This window comes from Triticum aestivum, chromosome 3D (genome assembly GCF_018294505.1).
Source record: "Triticum aestivum cultivar Chinese Spring chromosome 3D, IWGSC CS RefSeq v2.1, whole genome shotgun sequence".
NCBI classification, from domain to species: domain Eukaryota; kingdom Viridiplantae; phylum Streptophyta; class Magnoliopsida; order Poales; family Poaceae; genus Triticum; species Triticum aestivum.
In genome coordinates this window covers 580,979,832-581,001,945 of record NC_057802.1, presented here as the reverse complement: position 1 = coordinate 581,001,945, position 22,114 = coordinate 580,979,832, and the positions used below count along the sequence as shown (strand labels likewise).

Here is a 22,114-nt window from a genome sequence, read left to right as displayed (position 1 = left end):
ATGTGATTAACACCCAAAGAATATTAAGGTATGATCATGTTTTGCTTGTGAGAGAGGTTTAGTCAACGGGTCTGCCACATTCAGATCCGTATGCATTTTGCAAATTTCTATGTCTACAATGCTCTACATGCAGCTACACTAGCTAAATGCTCATACTTTCAATATGTATCCAGATCGAGACTCAGAGTCATCCAGATTGGTGTCAAAGCTTGCATCGACGTAACTCTTTACGACGAACTCTTTTATCACCTCCATAACCGAGAAATATTTCCTTAATCCTCTAAGGATAATTTTGACCGTTGTCCAGTGATCTACTCCTAGATCACTATTGTACTCCTTTGCCAAACTCAGGCTAAGATATACAATAGGTCTGGTACACAGTATGGCATACTTTATAGAACCTATGGCTGAGGCACAGGGAATGACTTTCATTCTCTCTCTATCTTCTGCCGTGGTCGGGCTTTTGAGTCTTACTCAACTTCACACGTTGCAACATAGGCAAGAACTCCTTCTTTGACTATTCCATTTTGAACTACTTCAAAATCTTGTCAAGCTATATAGTCATTAAAAAATCTTGTCAATCGTCTTGATCTAGATCTCGATGCTCAATATGTAAGTAGCTTCACCGAGGTCTTTCTTTGAAAAACTCCTTTCAAACACTCCTTTATGCTTTGCAGAAAATTCTACATCATTTCCAATCAACAATATGTCATTCACATATACTTATCAGAAAGGTTGTAGTGCTCCCAATCACTTTCTTGTAAATACAGGCTTCACCACAAGTCTATATAAAACTATATGTTTTGATCAATTCATCAAAGTGTATATTCCAACTTCGAGATGCTTGTACCAGTCCATAGATGGATCGCTGGAGCTTGCACACTTTTTAGCACCTTTAGGATTGAAAAAACCTTCTGGTTGCATCATATACAACAAAACCATTAAGGAATGCAGTTTTAACATCCATTTGCCAGATTTCATAAAATGTGGCAATTGCTAACATGATTCGGACAGAATTTAAGCATCGCTACGAGTGAGAAAATCTCATCGTAGTCAACACCTTGAACTTGTCGAAAACCTTTTGCGACAAGTCGAGCTTTGTAGATAGTAACACTACCATCAGCGTCTGTCTTCCTCTTGAAGATCCATTTATTATCAATGGCTTGTCGATCATCGGGCAAGCCCACCAAAGTCCACACTTTGTTCCCATACATGGATCCTATCTCAGATTTCATGGCCTCAAGCCATTTTGTGGAATCTGGGCTCATCACTGCTTCCTCATAGTTTGTAGGTTTGTCATGGTCTAGTAACTTGATTTCCAAAACAGGATTACCGTACCACTCTGGTGCGGAACGTGCTATGGTTGACCTACGAGGTTCGGTACTGACTTGATCTGAAGTTTCATGATCATTATCATTAGCTTCCTCACTAATTGGTTTAGGCATCACTGGAACTGATTTCTGTGATGAACCACTTTCCAATTCGAAAGAAGGTACAATTACCTAATCAAGTTGTACTTTTCTCTCATTCACTTCTTTCGAGAGAAACTCCTCTAGAAAGGATCCATTCTTAGCAACGAATATATTGCCTTCGGATCTGTGATAGAAGGTGTACCCAACAGTTTCCTTTGGGTATCCTATGAAGACGCATTTCTCCGATTTGGGTTCGAGCTTATCTGGCTGAAGCTTTTTCCCATAAGCATCGCAACCCCAAACTTTAAGAAACGACAGCTTAGGTTTCTTGCCAAACCACAGTTAATACGGTGTCATCTCAACGGATTTAGATGGTGCCCTATTTAACGTGAATGTAGCTGTTTCTAATGCATAACCCCAAACGATAGTGGTAAATTGGTAAGACACATCATAGATCTGACATCATTTGTTGTTTTTCAAAGCGACGTCATCAATTTCAACACGTTCTTGTTGGGAATCGTAGCATAATTTTAAAATTTTCCTACGCTCACCAAGATCCATCTATGGAGTATACTAGCAACGAGGGGAAAGGAGTGCATCTACATACCCTTGTAGATCGTGAGCGGAAGCGTTCCAATGAACGCGGATGACGGAGTCGTACTCGCCGTGATTCAAATCACCGATGACCGAGTGCCGAACGGACGGCACCTCCGCATTCAACACACGTACGGTGCAGCGACGTCTCCTCCTTCTTGATCCAGCAAGGGGGAAGGAGAGGTTGATGGAGATCCAGCAGCACGACGGCGTGGTGGTGGATGTAGCGGGTCTCGGCAGGGCTTCGCCGAGCTTCTGCGAGAGGGAGAGGTGTAGCAGGGGAGGAGGGAGGCGCCCAAGGCTGTAATACTACTGCCCTCCCTCCCCCCTTTTATATAGGCCCCCTGGGAGGGGGGGGGCGCCGGCCAGAACCCATCTGGATGGGGGGGCGGCGGCCAGGGGGGTAACTTACCCCCGAAGTCAAGTGGGGCGCCCCCCCCCCCCACCCTAGGGTTTCCAACCCTAGGCGCAGGGGGAGGCCCATGGGGGGCGCCCCAGCCCACTATGGGCTGGTTCCCTTCCCACTTCAGCAAATGGGGCCCTCCGGGACAGGTGGCCCCACCCGGTGGACCCCGGGACCCTTCCGGTGGTCCCGGTACAATACCGATAACCCCCGAAACTTTCCCGATGGCCGAAACTGGACTTCCTCTATATAATTCTTCACCTCCGGACCATTCCGGAACTCCTCGTGATGTCCGGATCTCATCCGGGACTCCGAACAACTTTCGGGTTTCCGCATACTCATATCTCGACAACCCTAGCGTCACCGAACCTTAAGTGTGTAGACCCTACGGGTTCGGGAGACATGCAGACATGACCGAGACGCCTCTCCGGTCAATAACCAACAGCGGGATCTGGATACCCATGTTGGCTCCCACATGTTCCACGATGATCTCATCGGATGAACCACGATGTCGAGGATTCAATCAATCCCGTATACAATTCCCTTTGTCAATCGGTATGTTACTTGCCCGAGATTCGATCGTCGGTATCCCAATACCTTGTTCAATCTCGTTACTGGCAAGTCTCTTTACTCGTACCGCAATGCATGATCCCGTGACTAACGCCTTAGTCACATTGAGCTCATTATGATGATGCATTACCGAGTGGGCCCAGAGATACCTCTCCGTCACACGGAGTGACAAATCCCAGTCTCGATCCGTGCCAACCCAACAGACACTTTCGGAGATACCCGTAGTGCACCTTTGTAGTCACCCAGTTACGTTGTGACGTTTGGCACACCCAAAGCACTCCTACGGTATCCGGGAGTTGCACGATCTCATGGTCTAAGGAAAAGATACTTGGCATTGGAAAAGCTCTAGCAAACGAAACTGCACGATCTTTTATGCTATGCTTAGGATTGGGTCTTGTCCATCACATCATTCTCCTAATGATGTGATCCCGTTATCAACGACATCCAATGTCCATAGTCAGGAAACCATGACTATCTGTTGATCAACGAGCTAGTCAACTAGAGGCTTACTAGGGACAGTTGTGGTCTTGTATTCACACATGTATTACGATTTCCGGATAACACAATTATAGCAAGAACAATAGACAATTACCATGAACAAATAAATATAATAATAACCATTTATTATTGCCTCTAGGGCATATTTCCAACAGTCTCCCACTTGCACTAGAGTCAATAATCTAGTTACATTGTGATGAATCGAACACCCATTGCGTCCTGGTGTTAATCATGTTTTGCTCTAGGGAGAGGTTTAGTCAACGGATCTGCTACATTCAGGTCCGTATGTACTTTACAAATATCTATGTCTCCATTTTGAACACTTTCACGAATGGAGTTGAAGCGACACTTGATATGCCTGGTCTTCCTGTGAAACCTGGGCTCCTTTGCAAGGGCAATAGCTCCAGTGTTGTCACAGAAGAGAGTCATCGGGCCCGACGCATTGGGAATCACCCCTAGGTCGGTAATGAACTCCTTTATCCAGACTGCTTCCTGTGCTGCCTCCGAGGCTGCCATGTACTCCGCTTCACATGTAGATCCCGCCACGACGCTTTGCTTGCAACTGCACCAGCTTACTGCTCCTCCATTCAAAATATACACGTATCCGGTTTGTGACTTCGAGTCATCCAGATCTGTGTCGAAGCTAGCGTCGACGTAACCCTTTACGACGAGCTCTTCGTCACCTCCATAAACGTGAAACATATCCTTAGTCCTTTTCAGGTACTTTAGGATATTCTTGACCGCTGTCCAGTGTTCCATGCCGGGATTACTTTGGTACCTTCCTACCAAACTTACGGCAAGGTTTACATCAGGTCTGGTACACAGCATGGCATACATAATAGACCCTATGGCCGAGGCATAGGGGATGACACTCATCTTTTCTTTATCTTCTGCCGTGGTCGGGCATTGAGCCGTGCTCAATTGCACACCTTGCAATACAGGCAAGAACCCCTTCTTGGACTGATCCATATTGAACTTCTTCAATATCTTGTCAAGGTATGTACTCTGTGAAAGACCAATGAGGCATCTTGATCTATCTCTATAGATCTTGATGCCTAATATATAAGCAGCTTCTCCAAGGTCCTTCATTGAAAAACACTTATTCAATTAGGCCTTTATACTTTCCAAGAATTCTATATCATTTCCCATCAATAGTATGTCATCCACATATAATAAGAGAAATTCTACAGAGCTCCCACTCACTTTCTTGTAAACACAGGCTTCTCCATAAGTCTGTGTAAACCCAAACGCTTTGATCATCTCATCAAAGCGAATGTTCCAACTCCGAGATGCTTGCACCAGCCCATAGATTGAGCGCTGGAGCTTGCATACTTTGTTAGCATTCTTAGGATCGACAAAACCTTCCGGCTGCATCATATACAACTCTTCCTTAAGGAAGCCATTAAGGAATGCCGTTTTGACGTCCATCTGCCATATCTCATAATCATAGTATGCGGCAATTGCTATAATGATTCGGATGGACTTCAGCTTCGCTACGGGTGAGAAAGTCTCATCGTAGTCAACCCCTTGAACTTGTCAATAACCCTTAGCGACAAGTCGAGCCATATAGATGGTCACATTACCATCCGCGTCTGTCTTCTTCTTAAAGATCCATTTGTTTTCTATGGCTCGCCGATCATCGGGCAAGTCAGTCAAAGTCCATACTTCGTTTTCATACATGGATCCTATCTCGGATTTCATGGCTTCTAGCCATTTGTCGGAATCCGGGCCCGCCATCGCTTCTTCATAGTTTGAACGTTCACCGTTGTCTAACAACATGATTTCCAGGACAGGGTTGCCGTACCACTCTGGTGCGGAACGTGTCCTTGTGGACCTACGAAGTTCAGTAGTAACTTGATCCGAAGCTTCATGATCATCATCATTAACTTCCTCCCCAGTCGGTGTAGGCACCACAGGAACATTTTCCCGCGCTGCGCTACTTTCCGGTACGGAAGGGGTGACTATCACCTCATCAAGTTCCACTTTCCTCCCACTCAATTCTTTCGAGAGAAACTCCTTCTCTAGAAAGGACCCGTTCTTTGCAACGAAGATCTTGCCTTCGGATCTGAGGTAGAAGGTATACCCAATGGTTTCCTTAGGGTATCCTATGAAGACGCATTTTTCCGACTTGGGTTCGAGCTTTTCAGGTTGAAGTTTCTTGACATAAGCATCGCATCCCCAAACTTTTAGAAACGACAGCTTAGGTTTCTTCCCAAACCATAATTCATACGGTGTCGTCTCAACGGATTTCGACGGAGCCCTATTTAAAGTGAATGCGGCAGTCTCTAAAGCATAGCCCCAAAATGAGAGCGGTAAATCGGTAAGAGATATTATAGATCGCACCATATCCAATAGAGTGCGATTACGACGTTCGGACACACCGTTTCGCTGAGGTGTTCCAGGCGGCGTGAGTTGTGAAACTATTCCACATTTCCTTAAGTGTGTACCAAATTTGTGACTTCAATATTCTCCACCACGATCTGATCGTAAGAATTTTATTTTCCTGTCACGTTGATTCTCAACCTCACTCTGAAATTCCTTGAACTTTTCAAAGGTTTCAGACTTGTGTTTCATTAGGTAGACATACCCATATCTACTTAAATCATCAGTGAGAGTGAGAACATAACGATATCCTCCGCGAGCCTCAACACTCATTGGACCGCACACATCGGTATGTATGATTTTCAATAAGTTGGTTGCTCACTCCATTGTTCCGGAGAACGGAGTCTTGGTCATCTTACCCATGAGGCATGGTTCGCACGTGTCAAATGATTCGTAATCAAGAGACTCCAAAAGTCTATCTGCATGGAGCTTCTTCATGCGCTTGACACCAATGTGACCAAGGCGGCAGTGCCACAAGTATGTGGGACTATCGTTATCAACTTTACATCTTTTGGTATTCACACTATGAATATGTGTAACATCACGTTCGAGATTCATCAAGAATAAACCATTAACCAGCGGGGCATGACCATAAAACGTATCTCTCATATAAATAGAACAACCATTATTCTCGGATTTAAATGAGTAGCCATCTCGAATTAAACGAGATCCAGATACAATGTTCATGCTCAAAGTTGGCACTAAATAACAATTATTGAGGTTTAAAACTAATCCCGTAGGTAGATGCAGAGGTAGCGTGCCGACGGCGATCACATCGACCTTGGAACCATTCCCGACGCGCATCGTCACCTCGTCCTTCGCCAGTCTCCGTTTATTCCGTAGTTCCTGTTTTGAGTTACAAATATGAGCAACCGCACCGGTATCAAATACCCAGGAGCTACTACGAGTACTGGTAAGGTACACATCAATTACATGTATATCACATATACCTTTGGCGTTGCCGACCTTCTTGTCCGCTAAGTATTTGGGGCAGTTCCGCTTCCAGTGACCACTTCCCTTGCAATAAAAGCACTCAGTTTCATGCTTGGGTCCATTCTTTGACTTCTTCCCAGTAACTGGCTTACCGGGCACGGCAACTCCCTTGCCGTCCTTCTTGAAGTTCTTCTTACCCTTGCCCTTCTTGAACTTAGTGGTTTTATTCACCATCAACACTTGATGTTCTTTTCTGATCTCCACCTCCGCTGATTTCAGCATTGAATATACCTCGAGAATGGTCTTTTCCATCCCCTGCATATTGAAGTTCATCACAAAGCTCTTGTAGCTTGGTGGAAGCGACTGAAGGATTCTGTCAATGACCGCATCATCCGGGAGATTAACTCCCAGCTGAGACAAGCGGTTGTGCAACCCAGACATTCTGAGTATGTGCTCACTAACAGAACTATTCTCCTCCATTTTACAGCTGAAGAACTTGTCGGAGACTTCATATCTCTCGACCCGAGCATGAGCTTGGAAAACCATTTTCAGCTCCTCGAACATCTCATATGGTCCATGTTTCTCAAAACACTTTTGGAGACCCGGTTCTAAGCTGTAAAGCATGCCGCACTGAATGAGGGAGTAATCATCAGCACGCTACTGCCAAGCGTTCATAACGTCTTGGTTCTTTGGGATTGGTGCTTCACCTAGCGGTGCTTCTAAGACATAATCTTTCTTGGCTGCTATGAGGATGATCCTCAGGTTCCGGACCCAGTCCGTATAGTTGCTGCCATCATCTTTCAGCTTGGTTTTCTCTAGGAACGCGTTGAAATTGATCTACAAGACATAGTGTAAAGATTTTAGACTAAGTTCATGATAATTAAGTTCATCTAATCAAATTACTCAATGAACTCCCACTCAGATAGACATCCCTCTAGTCATCTAAGTGAAACATGATCCGAGTTAACTAGGCCGTGTCCGATCATCACGTGAGACGGACTAGTCAAGATCGGTGAACATCTCCATGTTGATCGTATCTTCTATACGACTCATGCCCGACCTTTCGGTCCTCCGTGTTCCGAGGCCATGTCTGTATATGCTAGGCTCGTCAAGTCAACCTAAGTGTATTGCGTGTGTTCTGAGGCCATGTCTGTACATGCTAGGCTCGTCAACACCCGTTGTATTCGAACGTTAGAATCTATCACACCCGATCATCACGTGGTGTTTCGAAACAACGAACCTTCGCAATGGTGCACAGTTAGGGGGAACACTTTTCTTGAAATTATCATAAGGGATCATCTTACTTACTACCGTCGTTCCAAGCAAATAAGATGCAAAAACATGATAAACATCACATGCAATCAAATAGTGACATGATATGGCCAATATCATTTTGCTCCTTTGATCTCCATCTTCGGGGCACCATGATCATCTTCGTCACCGGCATGACACCATGATCTCCATCATCATGATCTCCATCATTGTGTCTTCATGAAGTCGTCATGCCAACGATTACTTCTACTTCTATGGCTAACGCGTTTAGCAACAAAGTAAAGTAATTTACATGGCGTTATTCAATGACACGCAGGTCATGCAAAATAAGAAATACAACTCCTATGGCTCCTGCCGGTTGTCATACTCATCGGCATGCAAGTCGTGATTCCTATTACAAGAATATGATCAATCTCATACATCACATATATCATTCATCACATCTTCTGGCCATATCACATCACATAACACATGCTGCAAAAACAAGTTAGACGTCCTCTAATTGTTGTTGCAAGTTTTTACGTGGTTTGTAGATTTCTAGCAAGAACGTTTCTTACCTACGTATGACCACAACATGATTTGCCAATTTCTATTTACCCTTCATAAGGACCCTTTTCATCGAATCCGTTCCGACTAAAGTAGGAGAGACAGACACCCGCTAGCCACCTTATGCAACTAGTGCATGTCAATCGGTGGAACCTGTCTCGCGTAAGCGTACGTGTAAGGTCGGTCCGGGCCGCTTCATCCTACAATACCGCCGAAACAAGATACGACTAGTAGCGGCAAGAAGAATTGGCAACATTAACGCCCACAACTGCTTTGTGTTCTACTCGTGCATAGTAACTACGCATAGGCCTGGCTCATGATGCCACTGTTGGGAATCGTAGCATAATTTTAAAATTTTCCTACGCTCACCAAGATCCATCTATGGAGTATACTAGAAATGAGGGGAAAGGAGTGCATCTACATACCCTTGTAGATCGTGAGCGGAAGCGTTCCAATAAACGTGGATGACGGAGTCGTACTCGCCGTGATTCAAATCACCGATGACCGAGTGCCGAACGGACGGCACCTCCACGTTCAACACACGTACGGTGCAGTGACGTCTCCTCCTTCTTGATCCAGCAAGGGGGAAGGAGAGGTTGATAGAGATCCAGCAGCACGACGGCGTGGTGGTGGATGTAGCGGGTCTCGGCAGGGCTTCGCCGAGCTTCTGCGAGAGGGAGAGGTGTAGCAGGGGAGGAGGGAGGCGCCCAAGGCTGTAATACTACTGCCCTCCCTCCCCCCCCCTTTTATATAGGCCCCCTGGGAGGGGGGGCGCCGGCCAGAACCCATCTGGATGGGGGGGCGGCAGCCAGGGGGGTAACTTACCCCCCAAGTCAAGTGGGGCGCCCCCCCACCCTAGGGTTTCCAACCCTAGGCGCAGGGGGGAGGCCCATGGCGGGCGCCCCAGCCCACTATGGGCTGGTTCCCTTCCCACTTCAGCCCATGGGGCCCTCCGGGACAGGTGGCCCCACCCGGTGGACCCCCGGGACCCTTCAGGTGGTCCCGGTACAATACCGATGACCCCCGAAACTTTCCCGGTGGCCGAAACTGGACTTCCTATATATATTCTTCACCTCCGGACCATTCCGGAACTCCTCGTGACGTCCGGGATCTCATCTAGGACTCCGAACAACTTTCGGGTTTCCGCATACTCATATCTCTACAACCCTAGCGTCACCGAACCTTAAGTGTGTAGACCCTACGGGTTCGGGAGACATGCAGACATGACCGAGACGCCTCTCCGGTCAATAACCAACAGCGGGATCTGGATACCCATGTTGGCTCCCACATGTTCCACGATGATCTCATCGGATGAACCACGATGTCGAGGATTCAATCAATCCCGTATACAATTCCCTTTGTCAATCGGTATGTTACTTGCCCGAGATTCGATCGTCGGTATCCCAATACCTTGTTCAATCTCGTTACCGGCAAGTCTCTTTACTCGTACCGCAATGCATGATCCCGTGACTAATGCCTTAGTCACATTGAGCTCATTATGATGATGCATTACCGAGTGGGCCCAGAGATACCTCTCCGTCATTGATCCGTGCCAACCCAACAGACACTTTCGGAGATACCCGTAGTGCACCTTTATAGTCACCCAGTTACATTGTGACGTTTGGCACACCCAAAGCACTCCTACGGTATCCGGGAGTTGCACGATCTCATGGTCTAAGGAAAAGATACTTGACATTGGAAAAGCTCTAGCAAACGAAACTACACGATCTTTTATGCTATGCTTAGGATTGGGTCTTGTCCATCACATCATTCTCCTAATGATGTGATCCCGTTATCAACGACATCCAATGTCCATAGTCAGGAAACCATGACTATCTGTTGATCAACGAGCTAGTCAACTAGAGGCTTACTAGGGACACGTTGTGGTCTATGTATTCACACATGTATTACGATTTCCGGATAACACAATTATAGCATGAACAATAGAAAATTACCATGAACAAAGAAATATAATAATAACCATTTATTATTGCCTCTAGGGCATATTTCCAACAGTTCTGACATCATTTGTTGTTTTTCAGTCATTTACCTATTTGTTTAGGGAGCTAAATGACCGTGAAATTAAAAATCACTACAAAATGAACCTTGAAAATGTTGGAACTTGGCGTGGTAACATCATTTCACCCGCATAGCATGTGCAAAAGAGTAGAGAGGGTCACGGCGAAAATTGGACGCATTTCGTGTACAAACTGGACAATCTCTTTCGGAGTATCAGGGTTTCGGACGAGAACTCATCTGTTACACGGGCACTTCAATATTTTTTAAACTTATTTGAACTTCAGACTATTTTTGCGTTCAGTATGATGCTTCCAAAGCGACGTCATCAATTTTCAACACGTTCTGACATCATTTGTTGTTTTTCAGTCATTTACCGATTTGTTTAGAGAGCTAAATGACCGTGAAATTGAAAATCACTACAAAATGAACTCTGAAAATGTTGGAACTTGGCATGGTATCATTATTTCACCCGCATAGCATGTGCAAAAGAGTAGAGAGGGTCACGGCTAAAACTGGACACACTTCGTGTACAAACTGGACAATCTCTTTCAGAGTATCAGGGTTTCGGACGAGAACTCATCTGTTACACGGGCACTTCAATGTTTTTTAAACTTATTTGAACTCCAGACTATTTTTTCGTTCTGACATCATTTGCTGTTTTCAGTCATTTACCAATTTGTTTAGAGAGCTAAAGCAAAAATATTCACAAAGAAACTAAATACAGCAAAAAAACTATATAAAACATTGTTAGGGCGCTGCCCAGTGGGCCTGCCAGGCCTAGGGTGTGCAAATTCAGGCCCAGAAGGGCCAGCAGGCTCACAGGGCAGCGCGCCATAGTTAGGCCCAGAAGCCTACTATATAGAGAAGTTCGAAGGAGCAGCCGCGGCTGGGTTTATAAACCAGTGCGGCTGCCCTTCGCTCGGCGAGGTGGGACTAAACATTGTGCACCGCGGGTGGCAGCGCACAACCATTAGTACCGGTTGGTGGCTCCAACCTGGTCACGATGGCGGCGGCCCTGACCGAGACCCCCTCGGCTGGTCGGGGTGGCGGCGCAGTGGCGGTGGCTGCGCGGGTGCGTGCCCGGCGGCTGCCGTGGTGGTGGCAGGTTGATTGCGGCGGCGGCCAGATAGTGATGTGCATTACCGAGAGGGCCCAGAGATACCTCTCCGACAATCGGAGTGACAAATCCTAATCTCGATCTTTGCCAACTCAACAAAGACCATCGGAGACACCTGTAGAGCATCTTTATAATCACCCAGTTACGTTGTGATGTTTGATAGCACACTAAGTGTTCCTCCGGTATTCCGGAGTTGCATAATCTCATAGTCATAGGAACATGTATAAGTCATGATGAAAGCAATAGCAACAAACTAAACGATCATCGTGCTAAGCTAACAGATGGGTCTTGTCAATCACATCATGTTCTAATGATGTGATCCCGTTCATCAAATGACAACTCATGTCTGTGGTTAGGAAACTTAACCATCTTTGATTAACGAGCTAGCCAAGTAGAGGCATACTAGTGACACTCTGTTTGTCTATGTATTCACACATGTACTAAGTTTCCGGTTAATACAATTCTAGCATGAATAATAAACATTTATCATGATATAAGGAAATATAAATAACAACTTTATTATTGCCTCTAGGGCATATTTCCTTCATAATGGCTCCTGGTGAAACTTGGGGAGGGAGCAAACTCCTTGTGTGGTGATTGAATTGTGAAAGTAACTTCATCCACCAAGGTTCAAATCAGTGAGCTCTTTTTTATGCACGAAATGGAAGCGGATTTTTGGGACATGGTTCCACGCGAGGATGTAATCTGGGCAGACCATGCATGCAGTGTGATTAGCACTTTGTATAGCGATTATATGAATACACCAACGCTATGCTTGGTTAATTCAGCAAATACAGATATATGGGCTGGTGGTTGGCTATCTTAAATGAAGCTGGATACGTACTTGAGAGATCAATGTGAGGTGCTATGCATTTTTTATGGTTGAGTGGTTTCCCAGAACACCTTGAATGCTGATAATTACCACGTGGGCTTAACGACTCATTTTTTCTTCTTTGGTCAGCCGTTGTTCATAGTATGTGTTTTTTTTAAGTTGTTCATAGTACTTGTTGGGATTGTAATAGTGCCTCCCCTAGTGGAGACCGTGGGGTTCGGCATATATATGATGTCTTCATTTTTCAAACGTCATATACATGATGTTAGGGGCTAACACAATTTAGTTACTAGCCTTACTGAGGAGATATAACATTACTTTTTGAAATAAAAAAATGTTAACACAAACATCTATACATGCAGAACTTTAAAAACTGGATTGCAAGAAACTGGTATTACATTAGGAGCAGCTGGGTTGTGGCCTTCATTACTACCATAGGTACATGATAAGGATGCAAATAATACGTACTAGCAAATAAACATGAACGTGAGTACATCTGCTAGGGTGGGTTGTGATAATGAGCCATTATCAACATCATTATGGTGGGATCAATGGCAAATGCGATGTGGGTCAGGTATCATCATTGCTACCGAAAAGGCCAGCATATGTCTGGTCACTGACATAGTAATTTGGATTATTTTCACAACTGCCCCTCCTGCCCATCTCCTTCCGATTGGAAGGATATCCCATGATAGAATTTTTCAAAAAATATATTTAAATGTTTCAACAAATTCTGAAAATAATTATGAGTGTTCATGTGACATATGTTGACAACCTGTAAAAAGTTCAAGTCAAAAATTCAAAATACACATGTGGAAACAAAAAGGACAAATACGAACGTAAATAGTGTCATTCTAGATTTTGTCTTTTTGTGGCACTATTCATACTCAATTTGTCTTTTTTGCTTCTCGGCGTGTGTTTTGAATTTTGATTCGAACTATTTACAGATTGTAGACACATGCCTTTCGAACACTCACAATTTTTTTTTTAGAATTTTGTGAACCATTCAAATACGATTTTTGAAAAATGGTATGGTAGCATGTAATGTGTGGTAGCATATGAGATTTTCACCTCTCGCCTGAAGCTTAGTTCAATGTGTTCTGATCTGCACAAATTCAGCCTAACAAAAACTCAGTGCGCTCAGAGCGAATAGGAAAACTATACTACCTTGATACAGTGAAGAGATATTAGTATACGCGCTTTGTGTATTAAAATTGCATGAATCACGTGGGAGCTGACCGGCAGGATTACATCCTCGCGTGATACCATGTCCAGTCGTGATTTATCGCTAAGTATATTTCAATAAAAATATTAGCAAGATTTGGGGTACTCATCGATCTTATGCATGTCATGGTGTTTACATGTACACCTATGTATGAAAAACATAAGAAGGTACCAGACACAATTGATGACAAACAAACTGAGAAGACTATAAACGTAAAACAAATGAGAGCAAATAGATAGCAGTCATAAAGCAAGGTTGGGACATAGATATATGTACACTAATCTTAATCTTCATCATCATCTTCATATTCGTATTCATATTCATCATCTGCTTCCTCTTCATTTTTATTGGAGTAGGCACTTAGTGGAATATCTCCGATCATGCAAGGTGTGTATAGAAATGACTCGTCTATTCCCAATGTTGGGCAGTCAGAGTTTGGACGGAGATAACCTATGTACTGAACTTTTGAGGTGTTCAAATGGTAAGCCACTACATCATAATACCCCACCAAGAAGAAGGCTGTCTCTTTACAGGGATGAAATCCAATTAGAAAGTTTCCACGAAGATGTCCACGCTCATTTGTGTTAAGAATATTATCATCGTCCCAGCTCCAATCAAAACATTGCCCCGCTAGGCTTTTGTTATTTCCATATTTGTCGAGAACATGATTGTTATCTAAGATCCAAGGCTTGCAAATTCCTTTCGGGCTGAGTGAAGATATATTTGCAAGGTCAATGCTATTCTTGAACACCCAGTCTACCTGACCGCTTGATTCACTCAGGGTCCAAATCCGGATTTGATCATGGATCTTTGCAAAGTACACATCCTCCTCCAATCTTCCGAGATAATGCCTCCTAACTTTGCCTTCATTGGCATCTATTGGAGTTCTTATTACTTTATATTTGCCACTAGGCAATGAGAACCTACAAAAATGTCAACAACAATTCGAATGTAAATTATAAGCAGTATGAATACTAGAGTTGGCAAGAAAATTTAATTTCATACGCTTCTGTCATGATGTTTACCTGGTGACAAATGCACCGCCGTAAAGTAGCACATGTAATGCTCCATGACAGTACACGCCGTAGCGCCATCTGCATGTTGACACCAGAAACATGTACATGAACCACACTCTACCCCGCAAATTTACAGCTCTCGTCATAGCACCACCTTCCCTAGCAAAGGACCTCCTCTGCCATTGTCCCGTGCTCGATGAGAAAACATCTAGCACCAACTCAGGCGGCGGCCATTCGGTCGAGTGTGGTGGCGCCTCCATGTCCATGCTCGTGCTCCGTGAAGACCAACTTATCGTGAAGTTTTCCTCGATGAGCTGTTCTGGCAATACTTCTGCCGACTCGCAGTCCCTCACGTTGAACAGTCCTAGATCCTTAGGTTGTATCAAGAACACTGTGTAGTGCGGCGACACTGTAGGATCAAACGTCAGGTACGCGGTGGAGCTTTCTTCGTCAGGCGTCCCCAGGAGGCGCTCCCACCGTCGTGTGGCGGGGTTAACCACGCAAAACACCCTCATGCCGCCACAGTTGGAGAGGTTGTAGCCGTCGCCATAGAGGAGGAGGCCGTTGCAGTGGTCCAGGATCTTGTTGTTGTCCTCCGCGTAGCCGGGCAGGAAGTGCAGATTGCCGTAGTCAACGCCGGGGTGCCGCGTGGAGGGGCGGCCGAGGAAGTGCGGGCGGTCGTAGCTGCAGTAGTTGGTGAAGATCCCCTCGACCGAGTCCGGCAGGTGGTGGTTGCGCGGCAGCAGCCGCTGCCCGTCCACGATGGCGAGCCACACCCTACGCACGCGGCGGCAAGCCGCCAGGTCCCGCCGCGTGGGGCGGCTGAGGATGGCTGCGAGCACGTCGTCCGGCAGAGCCTCCGTGTGGTCCATGAACGATGATCACGACAGCTCGGGGTGTTCTCGGTTCCGACGAAGGTTAAACCTGTCCCCTGCCGTGCTTTATATGCAAGATTTTACGGCCATAGATGGTTGAATTTGTCTGTACTGGTGTCATGTAAAAAGGGAGTGGAAAACTTGGCAGGTACGGAACCAAGTTTTCGAACGGAAAATTTTACTTGTGGCTTACGAGTTACGATCCATGTGCTATGCACGCAAGGTCGAAATTACAGGTTTCCACGGCAAACTATTCTTTTTTGAATGCAACATATATTTCTGATGATACACATGATATACTACATGGTAAAAAAAATACTACATGGTAAAATTTGTAAAAGTGAGCTCCAGAATTCCAATGATCGAGGAATCGAACCTCGCGGCTAACTAAGGTACAGATTACAGAATAATCCAAAAGGAAGCGGTAACAATGTGCTGGTACCCTAGATTATTAAAGTTAGGACAACGCTAATGCCCACACGTGTGGTGGGAGTCAAACCCGCCCACACGCCCTATAGTACACATACTACGCCATGTCACCGCATGCATGCATGTGGAAATCTTTGGACGCCGATAAGTGCCACACGTGTGGGCGTTAGGGGGTCTGCCCACACATTTTGTGTGGTAAATAAGAGGAACAGCTCACACACCTACATGTGGGCAAAACAAGTAATGCCCACACATCTTTTTTCCCTCCCGATCCCTCTCACACGCGTGCGTGTGGGCGAAATAGATAACGCCCACACGCCCCGTACATCAGGCCTCGTACCTCGTGGTCCCGCACGCCCCACGTGACAGTCACCGCGCGTCCCGCAGTTGCCATGGTCCAGACCCTCGTCCATGTTCGCTTAACTGTAGTTGCCATGTCGCTGAACTTCGGTTGCCATGTCGGACAACTACAGTTGCCATGGTTGGTCAACTGCAGTTGCCATGTATGGTCTGGTCTACTGCAGTTACCATGATTTCAAAACTTTAGGAGTTGCCACCCACTAACACTAGGCAGTTGCCATGTAGCACTACAAAAAAGGCATGGCAAAAAAACATGTTCGGGTAAAAAAGAGAGTTGCCATGTGCTCACAAGCACGCTAGGGCAGTTGCCATGTAAAGAGAAAGAGTTGACATCTGCTTACGTGCACGCTAGGGCAGTTGCCATGAACCATGCAAAAACACATGGCAACTCGGATAAAAGAGAGTTGCCATCTGCTTACAAGCAAAGCTAGGGCAGTTGCTATGTACCCTACAGAAACACATGGGAACTGCCAGCTTTTGGGTGTGGGCGAGTAGACGGGCGTGTGGGCGAAGTGATAAATGCCCACACACCAGCCCCCCTCTGCGTGTGTGAAAACTGGTGTGTGGGCGAATTGCTAAACGCCCACACACCACCCCCCGTGTGGTGAAAAAGGAATTGTGGGCGACCGGATGAATGCTCACACACCAGCTTAGTCCTACGTGGCACACAAAAACTGCTAGAAGGCGCCAAGATTCGTGCATAATTGGTTGGACAAGGATCCATGCGTATGGGCGAGTTGCCAGACGCCCACACGTGTGGGCGTTAGTGATTTCGTAATCTTTTTGGATTTTCTGTTTTTAAAATGTTTTATCTCTTAAATGAAAAATCCAATTGAAGATCCGTTTTCACAATTAAATCCCTCGCAACGAGATCGAAACTAGATCTCATATCAATATATTTCGACGTAATTTTTTTGTTAAAAGTTGCCGTGTCTATTGCACATGAATTTTGCATGATGTTTACACTAAAGTTGCCATGATATATTTCAGCTATTTTCTTCTATATTTAAAAGTAAACTTTGACATATTATAAAACGGGAAATTAAGAAACTAGACTTTCCATGCACCATAAATTAAAAATGCCATGATACATGCACTTAAAATTTCCATGGTTCATACAAAAAAATATTTTAAGGGTCAAAGTACTAGAATTGCCATCATCGAAAAACTAAAATTGCCATGATCTACAAACTAAAATTGCCACATGGCAACTTTAGTTTAAGCACTATGGCAACTACAGTGTAAACATCATGGCAACTTTTGGGCTAAAAAATTTCGTCGAAACATATCAACATGGGGTTTAGTTTTGAAGATCTCGTCAAGACGGATTTAATGATGAAAACGGATTTTTAATTCGTTTTTTTAATTAGGAGATAAAACATTTTTAAACCAAAAATCAAAAAGATTTCTGCTTATGTCATCTGTTCATACGTGGCAAAATGAGTGATGATGGAGGAGTGTGGGTGATGTGCAAATGCCCACACGTGTGAGCGTTAGTTTTTTCGTAAAGTTATTACACATGAAAAGCCCTACAGGCACATATGATCCATCCGCGCGTTGACTCACTGTTCAGAACGTCGATCGATCGATTGGATCTCCAAGGGGAAACGTGGCCTCCAAAGGGATCTCCCTGTTGTCAAACGAATCGAAAGAAAGAAAAGAAAAAGGTGTTTCGAATCGAATCGCGGCAGCATGCAAACCCGTACACGTACGAGACTATCCAGCCAGCCCCACTATGTTGTTTTCTCCACGCAGGCATCCTCCGAATTCTTTTTTTTTCTTCCAGGCGACCGCCGCGTGCGACGCCAGCTGACGCATTGTTTATTACTAGGTAGGAAGTGCGGCTTGCCGCAACCGGCAGGCGGTGCTGCTGCTGCCGGATATAGTCATATCCAACCCGCTAATACAGGTATTGAAGCATCGCAAATATAAAAAAAAAACTGCATAATGTAGTTGTGTTTATCATCTAATATATCAAGTTTAGGTCAGAAGCATTGCGTCGATATATACACATTCAATACATAGCAATTGGCCCAGTAAAAAACAGAATGCTTCAGTCCAAAAGCAAGCTATATATATTTAGTACTGGGCAATTGGCCTTGAGGATGCGCCAGTATGTGAGATAGCATTACAATATGTGCGGAATGGGCCTCTCGTCGAGCCTGCGCGGGAGAAGAGTCTATCGCCACAAATGCGAAATCTGCTACGTTGGTACAAGCAATTCATAACATGGGCCGACAAAGAATATATTTATGCGGATGTTACAGAGGAGCATCACACCAAACGGTACTCTATACAAGTTCATATGAGTGAATTGTTCCAGCTGTTCAATCTGCGCGACCTCGACAAATCTATGCTGAGTTGCTACGTTCTGTAAGTGATTTATTTCAACCTTATCTCGTTCTTCATTGCCTGCACTATATATATTGTCCTAACTATATTGTTGCGTACGCTATTATGCAGATTGAAGATTTGGGAATGCAAAATAAGAAACATCCATGATGTTGGGTTCATTGACCCACATATCGTTAATGGACATGTGTTACAATATCACCCCGAAGACGTGGAGAAAGACTTGTACAAGTTTCTTAGAAAGCATCAACTCAAAAGTCATATTCTATTTCCTTACCATTTTGGGTGAGTGTTTCTCTCTTGTGCCCATTCTCTTTTGTTTACTCCATGCATGGTATATCTAATCGATGAGTTATGCATGACTGTGCATGTAACGTGTCCGCAGGTTCCACTGGATTCTGCTAAATATTGAACTTCACACCTCCAGAGTTCTAATCATGGACTCTATGGATTCGGATCCAAAGCGTTGGGCCGACATGAGAAAAATGCTGCAAAAGTAATTATTTTCAATCATTTGAGCTCTATATCGATCGGTCTCTTTCGTTCATTTTCTAATATCAAGTAACTAATAACTCCCATGTTCATTTAATTTTCTTTGCCCTGTAGGGTTTGGAGACGGTTCTCAGAAGAAATTGTCGGTGAATTCAAACATGAGCTAGATTTTAGAAGGTTAGTTAATGTGGATAAGCAGCCACCGCGGACCAATCTATGTGGATACTATGTTTGTGAGAACATCCGGAGACTAACCTCTGAGCGGAAGGCATCGGATAGCGTGCGGAAGGCGACGGATAACTTGCGGAGGAGGCTTAGTCCAGAAGCTCGTTTCCGACCAATTCAAGATGAATTAGCAGGATTTTTCTTGAGGGAAGTCATCAATCCTAAAGGAGAACACTATACCGAGGACGCAGACATTTATATGCATACCCGAGATTGAAACTTGTTCGAAGTTGTATATGGTCCTCCATCCTAATTGTGTATGGAAACTTGTTCGAAGTTGTATATGGTCACCCGAGATTGAATATATATTATATATTCCTCTTGAATTCTTCTTGTTTGAAATTTCATATGCATGTATATAGTATCGTAGAATATGTGTACTGAAACTTCATCAAAATTAAAACAAAACACAAAATAAAATATAAAAGAAATAAAACACTACAAATTAAAAAGAAACCAGGTTTAGGGGGGCTAAAACCCTAAACCTGCGAACGAGGCCTTTAGTCCCGGTTAGCCATAAGAACCGGGACTAAAGGTCCTCCGCCCCGACGGACCCCTGGCGGCCACGTGGACAGGCCTTTAGTCCCGGTCAGCGACGAGAACCGGGACTAAAGCCTTTAGTCGCGGTTCGTAAGAGGCGCGACTAAAGGAGGGGGGTCTTTAGTCGCGCATATTTAGTCCCGGTTGCACAGCCTGGACTAAAGGCCTTTGCGAACCGGGACTAAAGGGCTTTTTTCTACCAGTGAATTCAGATAACTCGGTACCAAGTCCTATGCATTTAGACAGAGGTCGACGTGATTCGTTATTACATACCGCATCTACCAAAAGAGAGCATAAATGATAGTGTTACATAGTCCAATTAAAGGTGAAATGCATATGGCAACGGGATTATAAGAGGCATAAGACTGAAGACTGAAGCGTATCCTTCAAGATTCGCAACAACAATCAATAGCTGCAGAGAAGAGCACATATACTGCTTAAGTACTGATATATTCTGTAGCTGCCATAGGAAATGATTTTAGAAACTGGCTTACATGCTGCCATAGGAAATGCGCCTTGGTGCACAGTGCCTTGCTCAACATATTAACCCGTCGTGTAAAGAAAGCATCTATTGCTGCAAGAGTAGCTGAAAATGGATCACTTCAATGCATCAAACTAACATCATAAGCATTGCATTTCCTTTATATATATATCATAAATTATGCTCAATATGTAGCATCTGTCCAATCAATGCAAGGGGTCGTCACATAGTAGATACATTTTTGCTCCAAAAGTAAACCAACACAATGGGGTCGTCACATAGTAGATACATTGGGTCATTACATAGACCAATGGAGCCACATATTGTAAGTAGCTGCACTATAAATTAATATTTGATAGCTTTCTCGGGTCGTCCTGTTGCCCAGCTCCTTTAATGCCGTGATATAGGAGCCTGCCACAATTATATAGTTTAGCCAATGCAATCACAAGAAGCATTTGCATAGTATGAGTACGACTTTGTAATCAACCCTCTCAAAGCGGGTAGATAGTGAAGAGACGGTTTAACAGTGTAATTCAAAGCGGGTAGACAGTGAAGAGACGGTTTAATAGTGTAATTAAAAATGAAGTAATCCTGTAGCCAATCATTCTCTACAGTTCTAATTGCGGTTTACATGCCTCACTATCTACTTGTCTAATTCAAAATGAAGTAATCCTGTAGCCGATCACATGAAGCATTTGCATGTCTAATTGCGGTTTACACATTCCCTCTTATAAATGTTGTTGTCCGCAGAAAGAAATAACAATGTAATTCAAAATGAAGTAATCATTTTAGAGGAGTGCTTTGTCCTTTGAAAACAAAAAGGAGAATGGTTTGAGATATATTTTGCGGCACAAGAGAAAACATCTTTCGTTATTATTTGAACACAACACATACCCTGCTCCAGATTACTTAATTAAAACTGAAGCAATACAAGGAGCTATCACAAATTGGCATTATATGGCTAATGATCATCTTATACAGAGTAGCAACAACGCCACTTTAATTACCAGCTTACATATAATAAACATGTGCCTATAGTCAACATGTAATGTTGTACCTCAACCGGTCTAACTACATAAGCTAGTAGGAAAAGGGGCTTTTACCCCGGTTTGTAAGGGACTTTTATCCCGGTTTTCGAACCGGGACTAAAGGGTCGTTACTAAAGCCCTAACCCTTTAGTCCCGGTTCTTACACGAACCGGGACAGAAGGTCTTCCACGTGGCCGCTGCTGCCAGCCCAGGCAGGGGGGCCTTTTGTCCCGGTTGGTGCCACCAACCGGGACCAATAGGCAGGGCCTTTTGTCCCTGTTGGTGTCACCAACCGGGACCAATAGGCATCCACGCGTCAGCATTTTAGGGGCTGGGGTTTTTGTTTTTTTTTGAAAGGGGGGGGGGGGGTTGGGGGGTTAATTTAGGTGTTTCATATATTGTGTTAGCTAACTAATTAATAGAGAGAAGTGTCCTCTCTTATCTCTGTGCTTGGTCGACACTACGTACTATATACGTATGGAGAGGACTAGACACGCTAGCTAGTAATCAAAT

The 22,114-nt window shown here is 44.5% G+C and overlaps 1 protein-coding gene across 1 annotated transcript; it reads right to left on the bottom strand.

Moving 5' to 3' along the window:
• Nucleotides 1-14,058: 14,058 nt before the first annotated feature.
• Nucleotides 14,059-15,765, bottom strand: LOC123075609 (uncharacterized). Its single transcript, XM_044498171.1, has 2 exons — nucleotides 14,829-15,765; nucleotides 14,059-14,726 (listed from the first exon to the last, which is right to left on the bottom strand). The coding sequence occupies exons 1-2, from the start codon at nucleotides 15,689-15,691 to the stop codon at nucleotides 14,087-14,089; spliced, it is 1,503 nt and encodes a 500-aa protein (XP_044354106.1). The 5' UTR covers nucleotides 15,692-15,765; the 3' UTR covers nucleotides 14,059-14,086.
• Nucleotides 15,766-22,114: the final 6,349 nt, after the last annotated feature.